Source organism: Fringilla coelebs, assembly GCF_963513975.1.
Source record: "Fringilla coelebs genome assembly, chromosome: 1".
NCBI classification, from domain to species: Eukaryota; Metazoa; Chordata; class Aves; order Passeriformes; family Fringillidae; genus Fringilla; species Fringilla coelebs.
Window position 1 is genome coordinate 152746899 of NC_140028.1, and position 10409 is coordinate 152757307.

The window sequence follows — 10409 nt, forward strand, 5'->3', positions numbered from 1 at the left end:
CAGCTGGAGTGGCCCAGCCTCCTCCAAACCCCTACAGATCTGAGGAGCGGAAACACTCAGGTACCAGAGCACAAACAAAACAGCCCGAAGTCTTCAAGGAGGACAGAGGAAATCCATCAGTTTCTCTCTTCTCTCCAATTCTACTTCCTGGAAAAGCATCAAATGAGCACCAAGGACAAACTGTCAAAGACGAAAGTCCTCAAAAAGATATGATAAATTCAAGTAATAATTCCAAACGTATTCCCAATACATCAAAAATCCCCAGGGAAGAAAAAAAGCCCTGTGGCTCCACAATATCCATTTCACAAGGAATCAGCCCAGACATGTTCCACTGCAGAGATGGAGTGGAACAGAAGGTTCCACCTGGCAGCTTAGCTTGGAGTACACCAATGCATGGCTTTTGGGGAATTTGGGGGTTTTAAACCATCCCCAAACCATGGCCCCCTTCAACACACACAGAATAAACCCCACATGCAGCTCCTGGCTGGAGGAGAGCTCAGGGAACACTGAGCAGGCTCCTCCAAAAGCAAGAGGCACCAGCTGAGGAGAAGGAGCAGCGGCCAAGCTCCCCCTCGGAGCCACTGAGGCTGCTCAGGACTCTGCCCTGCTCCAGGAAGGGATCCAGAGCTCCAGCCCAAATTCTGCTGTGGCTCTACAGGACAAATTTAATCAGTGGCAGAGGAGGGCTCCTGGAGCAAACCCAAGGGCAGGGGCAGCCTGCCTTGTCAGCCTCAGAACGGGGGGAAGTGACTGAGCTCCCCAAACCCACTGTGTGAGCCAAAAACCTGAAGGCTCAGATAACAACGTGGATCTAACAGTGACTTCTGAAGCTGGCCTGGGTCTGAGTGGACTTCCACATCTGCATCCAAGGCTAATAACAAAGCAGCCAAATGAGGACAGCTAATGAGACATCAGCCCACAAGCTGAGGGCTCAGAACCCACCTCAGAAAGACGTTTTTCAAATGACATTTATGATCTCCATGTGTTCCAGGAGCAGCTGGACAGGTAGGGCAGGTTCACAACACCCTGAGGGCTTTTATTTGTTCATCCAAAACAAATCTATTATTGGAAACAATTCCAGCATCATCACACTCCCATCTCAAGATCAAGAGCCTTCCATGGTCAATCCTCCATACAAACTGGGAGGATGAGTGAACTGAAGACCAAACAGTACTCAGGGACTGCCTGAAAACACACTAGGAAAAAAGTGATGAGGGATGAAGTACAAAAGAGGAAAGAAAAAAAATCCTGGTTTATTCCTTTTCTCGGGCAACACCTGAAGCAGCTCATTAAACAATAATTTGGGGTGGTTCAGCACTTGCTTTAGCAGGCAGTTAATTTGCTCTGTTGAACAGCTTGAATGTAACAACTGAAAGACTGTCCCACTCTGAACTCCCAGATAAAACTCAGCAGCTTCTGAAAGACAAATGGAACCAAGACCCAAAGAATCCAGAAATTACTGAGAAAATAATGACTTTAATAATGCAGGAGCATGTGGGAAAAAAACACCGAACACAGAAGCATGAGGGCTGATAAAAAAAAAAAAACAAACCAAACTTCAAATATAATAACACTCCAAATTCCCAAAATGCAGCCTACGAAAGAAAACTGAAACCAAACCAGCGATTTTTGTAAGGAAAAAGGGTTCAAGTCACAACCTCTGGCACAAAACCACTCGCATCCCTCCAAGCTCTAAGTGTTCTCCACGCTCCGTAACCCAACAAAAAGCGATTCAAAACACGGCACCGAAGGCGAGTTTTGAACGTTCTCTTACAGCGGCGACAACTCCGACGGCATCCACCCTTCCCACCGGGGCCCGCAAGCCCCTGACATCCCACCGGGACGATCTTCCCAGCTGCGGCCGGAGCCGTGAGCCCCGGCGGGCTCCGGGGCCGCTGCAGGACCGGGCCCGGTGCCGCGGAGCTGTTCGGGGCTCCCGCCCGGGGCTCCCGCCGGGCGGATCCGCGGGATCCCGCGCACGGAGAGCGGGGAACGGCCCTAACGGCCCGCGCGGCCCGGCCGCTCTCCTGCCGCAGCTCCACGGGGATTTTCCTCTCGCGTCAGCCACCGGAGGCGGCCGGAGTTTCGCCCAGGCCCGGCTCGGCGACCTTGAGGGGAATCGCCGGGGAAACCCAACTCCGGCCAACAAAGGCCCGCGGGGGCGGCCCCGCAGCGGCCCCGCGGCGCCCCCCGGTACCTGCGCAGCTCGGCGGCTCCTCTCCCTGGCCGCGCATCCCGGTCCCGGCGGAGCCGCGGGAAGAAGGGAGGGAGGGATGGAGGGAGGGAGGGATGTGGCGGCTCCCCCGCCCCGCCGCGGGCCCGGGCTCGCCCCTCCCTTCCGCTGCGCGAGCGCCGCGCGGGGCCCCGAGCGCCGGCCGGCCCCGCCGCTCACCCTGCGCCGCCTCGGGCTCCTCCTCGTCCTCCTCGTCCCGGCGGGGCTCGGCGGGCCCGCGGGGGGCCGAGCAGAGCCCGCGGGGAGCGGCGCAGGGCCCGCGGGGGCCGCGGCACAGGCGCAGCGGCCCCGCCGCCTGCAGCAGCAGCCCCAGCGCCGCCATCTTGGGCCGCCCTGCGCCCTCGGGCAGCGCGGCGGCCGCGGCGGCAGCGCCCCCCGGCGGGCGGGAGGAGCGAGAGCGGCCCGGGAGCGGCGGGGACGGAGCGGGGACAGGCAGCGGAGAGGGGGAGACGGACCGGGAAAGGACGAGGAGCTGCTCTCCGGGCCGCCGCCCCAACTCGCAGCAGTCCCGGCGCCCCGGAGCCGTGGGAGCGATGCCCTGGGAAGGCTGACTTAGAACAGAGGCTAGACGGAGATAAAGAATAAAGTAGGTATTCCCGGTAGAATCTATAAATAAAAGCACCGGGAATTGCGGCCAGGGAGCACCGGGAATTCCAGCCAGGAGCACCGGGAATTGCGGCCAGGGAGCACCGGGAATTCCAGCCAGGAGCACCGGGAATTGCGGCCAGGGAGCACCGGGAATTCCAGCCAGGAGCACCGGGAATTGCGGCCAGGGAGCACCGGGAATCGCCGCCGGGCGCACCGGGAATTCTGGCCGGAAACACCGGGAATCGCCGCCGGAAACACCGGGAATCGCCGCCGGGAACACCGGAGCGCACAGAGCCATGTCCCACCCTCCCGTACCCCTAAAACCCAGCTGCTCCTGCAGCCCGTTATTTGCTAATAATTGCCCGTTATTTGCGATAAACACTGAAAAATTAAACTCTTTATAAGCTTTAAAATAAGTCTTTTAAGGAACTTAAAATCTTAAATGTTTATCAAATCTTAAATCTATGCAATCTAAAATGATAATCTTTGATAAAGATCTTAGGATCTCCATGAAATAAGTCAGCGTTTCCCACTTCTCCCAGCCCCAACTCCTCCTTTAATCAGTTCTACATGAATTATTTCATATAATAACTCAGGTATAAAATTCTTCAGGCTGCGGAGCTGGTTGAAATTCCCACCCTACAGGAGTATTTATTTAAATCTGATTTTCTTTTTTTCTAAGCAATTAATCTGTATCAGCCCTGGCTGTACTGGGATTACCATCAAGTTTTGTATTTCTTTAAACTAGGGTCTCATTTTTATGTCCAAGACTTTATTACAGAGTATTTTGTGTGTAAAGGGAAAATTACCAGGAGTGGCTGGTTAAGCATCATGATGCAAAAGGTGTTTTTGTTTTGTTTTTTTCTGATTTTTAAAAAAAATCTTCAATAAGGCAAAAAATACTGACTAATACAATGGCACAGTTCAGTTTTACAAAGCCTGGGCTCCATGAGAAGAGGTTTAAGATGAACAAAGTTACCAAATAAAACCCTTTAAGGAAAAAGGGAAAAAGAAAAAACAAAACAAACTTTTAAAAAAGGGGAAAAAAAATAAAAAAACAACTTTAGAAGAGTTGAACACTCAAAAAAAAGTCTTATTACACCAAGATTGCCTTCTCCTGTATTCATGTTTTAGAACCTCTAAAATGAGCTGGTGATTTGTCTTTGTGGGTTCTTTTACTTCAAAAAAAATCCCAAACAAACAAACAAAAAAAGCCAAAAACCAAAACCACAAAAAACCCAGATGGAAACACAAACCCTGATCCTGAATCAGCACCAGATAACAAAAAAAAACCCACTTTTTTTTGAAAGACATGAAGTTATTCTGGCACTTGGATTACAAATTTTAAGGGATTGGTCCACTAAAATGAGAAAAAATCATTCAAAACTGATTGTTCATTCAAAAATCATGCAAAGATCACCCAGACCACTAAAGAGGAAAACAACTAATTCTATTGAAGGGAATTAATCCTGTGTTAATCTTTTGACAGCACATTGCACAAACTATTATTTTCACTGTTTTACCATAATTTTTACTATTTATTCAGGAATAAACTGAGGTGGTTTGGAAATAAAATCTTCAAGGAGGACTGGAAGGAAAGGGAGGCTGGAAAACCTTGAGAAACACACGGGCAGGGGCTGGAAAAGCTGGGAAATTTTGGGAACACACAGGCAGGGGCTGGAAAAGTTGGGAAAACTTTGGGAACACACAGGCAGGGGCTGGAAAAGCTGGGAAATCTTGGAAAAGCATGGGTAGGGGGCTGGAAAAGCTGGGAAAACTTTGGGAACACACAGGCAGGGGCTGGAAAAGCTGGGGAAAGAGGCTGACAGGCAGTCCCAGTGTGCAGGGACAGTCAGGGGTGAGGAGGGCTGGTGGTTTGTCACCAAAAATGATATAAAAAATTATCTTGTGGGCACAGAAGCAGCAGTGAAGAGTCAATTTATGACAAAATTCCAGAAGTCACCGATTCCAGGTATCTTTATTTTGCAGAGAGCATCATGAGCCAGCACAGGCAGCATCTCCAGGGCCATCTCCCAGCTCCGGCAGCTCCTGGGAGGAGCTGGGCTGCACCTGCCCCTCCAGCCAAGGCCCTGCAGAGGCAGCAGCTCCTTAAGGAGCCAAGTTTCATTCAGGAATTCCTTTATCCCCAGGGCTGGAGCATCCCAGAGTCCCACACCCAGCCTGGCCATGACAAACCACCAGCCCTCACCAGGGAAGTTCCATCTCTCCACCCCCACTGGCAGGATTTGGTGCAGGAGAGGGGCTTTGATCCCAGCTGAGGTGACTTTGTACACAATTCCTGCCCCAGACTGGGAAGAATTCTGGGATTTTTAGTATAAATTCAGCTAAATCCCAGTGCTGGTGGCTCAGAGCAGGGCAGTGACAGGAGTGGTGGGGTCACTGCTGGGTTTCCTGAGTGCCAGGGGAAGGATGAATTCCCTGGGATGGAGGGAGGGTCCCTCTGCCTCAGCCAGAGCTGGAATATTTCAGTCCATTCTATCCACTAAGACCAAGTAACAGAGCTCAGGAAAGATCCACGAGTTAAAACAGGAAACAGTGACTGCAGGGATTTCTGAGGACAAATATGACTGAAAGGAAGGCTGGCAAAGCAATGGCAGGGAAAAGAGCCATGGTGACAGTGACAGGAGTTACAGCATCAAATCCCAAGGACAAAGAGCTCGTGGAGTTGGTACTGAGGGATACAGGAATATTTAGGAGGACAAAATTAAAAGGCAAAGAAACTGTACTTGAAGCTGAACAGCAAACAAGTGTCCAGTGTCCCTGGATAACACTGCAGGGCTCCTCCCTGCCCAGTGCCACTGCTTCCCTGGAATCCTGTCCTGTCCCAGCTTCCTGCCACATCCCCTCCGTGCTGCACCCACAGGACACAGCTGAGCTCCCTCTCACACCAAGAACTCCTCCTCAGCCCCTGCTCCAGTTCCCCCTGGAGCACAGAGCCCCCAGGGCTGTGGCAGCTCTTACCTTTGAGGGAATTCAGCGAGAACATCTCCATCCCGGCGGGAAGGGCGTTCCTGGGACAGCACAGCAGCGGGGAGACAAAGAAACTGCAGGTTAGAATGGCTGCTGCCTTTCAAATGCTTCAGGTGCTTCTGCTGTGGCTCTGGGGTGAAAATGAGGGGGGTTTAAAAGCCTTTTAGGCCAGGATGAAGTAGATTATTGCCATCATTCCCTTTAAAGGGGAAAAAAGGCAGGAGAAGAAAGAGACCTGTACTTCTGGTAATGTTCTTTATTGAAACTGTGTTAAACTTCCTATTTATAACTTTCGCTCAAATAAGAAAACCAACTTTGTTTTGGGGTGTTTTATCTGTCAGCCAAGTATTAAATACACTGTAGGGATTCTTGGAAACAGTAACAGGGATTTTCTATAAACTCAGATCAGATGGATGAGGACTGAAGGTCATCATTTACACACAAAGTTGGTTTGGAGCTGGACTTCCATGATCCTGGTGGATCCCTTCCAAGTCAGGATATTCTGGGATTCTGTGGACATTAACTGTCCCCATCAATGACTTCCTGTGCATGCAATTAACAGCCTGCAATTATCATTCCAATTATTCACTTTTGCTTCCAATAAGACAAAATTACTTCAATAGCAAAAAAAAAAAACCAAAACCAACAACAACAACAACAAAAAAACCAAAACCAAAAGGCTTCAAATAAACCCACCCCATTTTCTGGCCACATCTCTGGATGTGACACCTTGTCCATGGTTCCTTCCCCATGGACACACGGACACCAACCTGCCCTGGCTGCCAGGGCCACACCTGGCCTTTTCCAAGGATGAAATCAATAAAAACAGAGCAAACTGACTTGGCAAAAATGAAACCCCAAATGTGCTGTGGTTGAATCTCGGAGGGCAATGTCCCTGGTGTGATAAATCACAGCAGGGAACAAAGTCAGGGAGCTCTTCTGCGCTCCTGGAGCCAGATTCCCAAGGCTGGAGCTAGGCACAGCCTGTGCCCCCTCCCATGGGCATCATCCCAGCCTGGCTCAAACTGCCCAAAGCCAAGGGGGTTTGGGATGAGTTGGGTGAGCCCAGTATTGCTCCAAGAGGAAAGAGCCAATCCCTGAACACTCCTGAGGCACTGGAGAGGGGGAAGCAGGAGTGGCACAGGGAATGCTGCAGGGAATCCAACGCCAGGGCACTGGCCACATCCCCCTCCCCAGCTCTGACCCAAGATGGGGGGCTGTGTGTGGGGTACCCCAGGGAACCCCTCCCTCAGTGTCCTGGGACAGGAAGGCAGATGAACTGCAGCATTCCTCCTGGGAACTCAGGGAGCAGGAGTAGGGAATGCCTCACCCACCCTGGGGTGGGAAAAAGGCATCTCCCACAAATGGCTCTGAGCTGAGAGAGGGCAGGGATGGATCTTGGGAATTCCTGGCTGGGAGGGTGAGGAGGGGCTGGGATGGAATTCCCAGAGCAGCTGGGGCTGCCCCTGGATCCCTGGCACTGCCCAAGGCCAGGCTGGACACTGGGACTTGGAGCAGCCTGGGACAGTGGGAGGTGTCCCTGCCATGGCAGGGGTGACACTGGGTGATCCTTACACTCTCTTCCAACCCAAATGGGTAAATGCAATATAAAGCTGATAGAAATGGTCTTTTCTGATCGAGAACAAAGAAATAAGAAACAGAGAACCCTCTGGGGATGAGGTTTCAAGAGAAACAACTGAGATCCCCTTGGATAAGCAAGATTCCAGCCCAGCTGTTGGGGTGATCCTGTCTGCAGAGCCCAGCTGGGCTGGGAGCCTTACTGGGGACCAGTCAGAGCCAGACTGGGGAGGACAGGGAGGAGAATAAAGGATCTGCTGAATCTGACACCAGGACCCCGACCTGGGAATCACTTTTAGCACATCCAGCAGCCTGGGGGAGATCCCAGGGTTTGCTCCTGCAGATCCTGATCCCAAATAAGAAGAAGCGTCCAACTGTGGCAGCTGCTGCAGCCCCCAGGGAAACCCAGGGATGCAGGACCACCATGGACAGGGGCACTGGGAGACTCAAAATGTGTTTTGTCTGATGACAGGAGAGATGTGGGAGCTCTGAGGACACTGGGTTTGGGAAGAAATGGCCCAGGATGACACAGGACAGGCAGTGGAACGGCTGGGATGAGAATCCATGGGAGCCTGGAGCCTCACACCCAGCAAACTCCAGAGACCCAGGCGGCACAAGAGACACTGAAAGTTTGTTAGGAACAGACTCAGGCAAAGAGTGCCACCAGGCACTGCAGCACAGAAACTGTTAGATCAAATCCCCAAGGATGGGCAGGAATCGGGCCTTTGTGGGGGTTCCTCGATCCGCTGGAAAACAACTACATGAGGGAAACCCCCATCCCCGAGAGAGACACGGGAGAAACCCCAGCAACGGTGATTGCAGCCGGCTGGGGTACTCCAGCGGTGTTGGAAGGGGCAGAGCCCCGGCTGCTTTGTGAGGAGAACAAAGGACAGAGAAATCCTGCTGGCTGCACATCCAGCGCCAAGGATCCCTGCCCGGCTCGGGCACAGCCAGCACGCCCCTGGCAGCACGGATTTCTTTTTCCTGTGGCTCCTTTGGCCCAAGGACAGCGGATGGGTGCAGGAGCCTCCCCGGGCCAGCCCCGCGGGCTCCCGCTGCCCGCGGCGGCCGGGGCGGCAGTGCCGGCTGCAGGTGCGGGCTCCGGACGGCCCCGAGCCCCGGGCCACACGGGCACCGCGGCCACCGTTCCCGCGGCCACGGGGCAAACCGGGCCGGCGGCGGCAGCGGGGCGAGGCGCGGGCGGGCACGGAGCAGCAGAGGCTGCGGGAGAGCGGCTCCGTGCCGAGCGGAGCGGAGCCTTCCCGGGCAGCGACAGAGCTCCGGGGACAGCCGCGCTCCCGGGGCCCCTTCCCCGCTCTCCCCGCCGGCCCCTCGCCCAGAGCCCGCGGGGAGCGGTGCCCCGGAGCCTCCCCGAGCGTCCCCGGGGCCCTCCGAGCATCCTCGGCCCCGCCGGTGCCGCCGAGCATCCCCGGTGCCGCCGAGCATCCCCGCCCGCGCCGCCCCGCCCGCACAGGCCGCGGCCCCGCACGGCCCTCCCCGCCTCGCCCCGCTCTGCTCGGCGCCATCCCCCGCTCCTCCCCCTCCTCCCGCCGCCGTCCCGCCCCCGCGGCCCCCCCGGTTCTCCCCAGGGGTCGCGGTCCGACCCCCGCCCGCCCGGCACCGACCTCCGCACCGCGACTGCCGCCGCCGGGCCGCCCCTCGGGACTACAGCTCCCGGCAGGCCCCGCGCGCGCTTCCGGCGCGGCGCGCGCTTCACTTCCGGCCCTTCCCCGGAAGTGAGACGACCCGCGCGTTCCCTCCGGCCAGCGGCGCCGGCGCCACACTGCGAAGCCTCGCGGGGGCGCGGGGCGGGGTCTGTCCCCATGGCAACGTAAGATCCAATGGGCGGCGAGGGAAGTTCTCATGGCAACGTCTGAGCCAATGGGCGGCGCGCCCTGTGGGGGCGCTGTAGCCTCGGCCCCGCCGTGAGACCCGTTCGAGCCCCGGTCCCGATGCCGGTCCCGGGGTGGGACCCGGCCAGGCCCGACCCCGATCCCGACCGGGGAGCTGCCCAGAGCAGCCGTGGCTGCCCCCGGATCCCCGGCAGTGCCCCAGGCCAGGCTGGACACTGGGGCTGGGAGCACCCGGGACAGTGGAAGGGGTCCCTGCCATGGCAGGGGTGGAATGGGATGGGATTTTATGGCTCTCCCAACCCAAACCCTTCTGGAATTCTTGGCTGGACTCACTCTGCTGCCTTTTCAGAATGGCAGCTCTGAAATTCTGAGGTTCAGATTTCTGGATGTTTGGTGGGTTTGTTATTCCCTGTATCTCCAGAGGTTTCCCTTCCTGCAGGTGTTTATTTCTGTTTGGAGTGTTCAGGGACAAGGGAACATTTGCAAGTTACAGTAACGCGACGGACGGTTTCATACTGGGGATTGTGATTTTAATGACAGGCTTTTTGACACTCTATTTGATAATGCTTGAACTAAAATGCATTGTATTTTTAAATTGTATACAAGTTTTTGCTATTTTAAAAAAGATCTCTGTTATGTTCATTTCACAAATAAAACATTAGTAGAGACTCAAAACTAAATGGTTTCTATAAAGACCCATTCCACGGGTCTAGATGTGGTTATGGAAAGGTAAAGGCACCCAGCAGTGAGGACTCGGTGCAGACACCTGCAGGTAATTATGGCAGCACCCAATTTATTCCCTAATTGCACTTCAGGGTCTCCACACCGGGCCTGAGCGGCGGGGGCCGGAGCGGTCCCGGGCGGTACCGAGGGCACGGACGGTGTGTTTGGAGCGGTCCCGGGCGGTCCCGAGGGCGCGGACGGTGTGTTTGGAGCGGTACCGAGGGCACGGACGGTGTGTTTGGAGCGGTACCGAGGGCACGGACGGTGTGTTTGGAGCGGTACCGAGGGCGCGGACGGTGTGTTTGGAGCGGTACCGAGGGCACGGACGGTGTGTATGGAGCGGTCCCGGGCGGTCCCGAGGGCACGGACGGTGTGTTTGGAGCGGTACCGAGGGCGCGGACGGTGTGTTTGGAGCGGTACCGAGGGCGCGGACGGTGTGTTTG

The 10409-nt window shown here is 55.1% G+C and overlaps 1 protein-coding gene across 3 annotated transcripts in view; it reads right to left on the reverse strand.

Moving 5' to 3' along the window:
* DHX30 (DExH-box helicase 30) overlaps positions 1-9035 on the reverse strand; it is a 31660-nt gene extending 22625 nt beyond the window's left edge. The window contains exons 1-2 of one of the 3 annotated variants that reach the window (XM_084221631.1): positions 9016-9035; positions 5804-5853 (exon numbers count right to left, since the gene is read on the reverse strand). In XM_084221631.1, the coding sequence (XP_084077757.1) occupies positions 5804-5834 (31 nt within the window). In that variant the 5' untranslated portion in view covers positions 5835-5853; positions 9016-9035. Of the gene's footprint in view, positions 1-2197; positions 2311-2392; positions 4180-5803; positions 5854-9015 lie in introns of those variants that run through there. The other 2 variants (XM_084221629.1, XM_084221630.1) reach the window with 2 other exon arrangements.
* Between the last annotated feature and the right edge of the window lie 1374 nt (positions 9036-10409).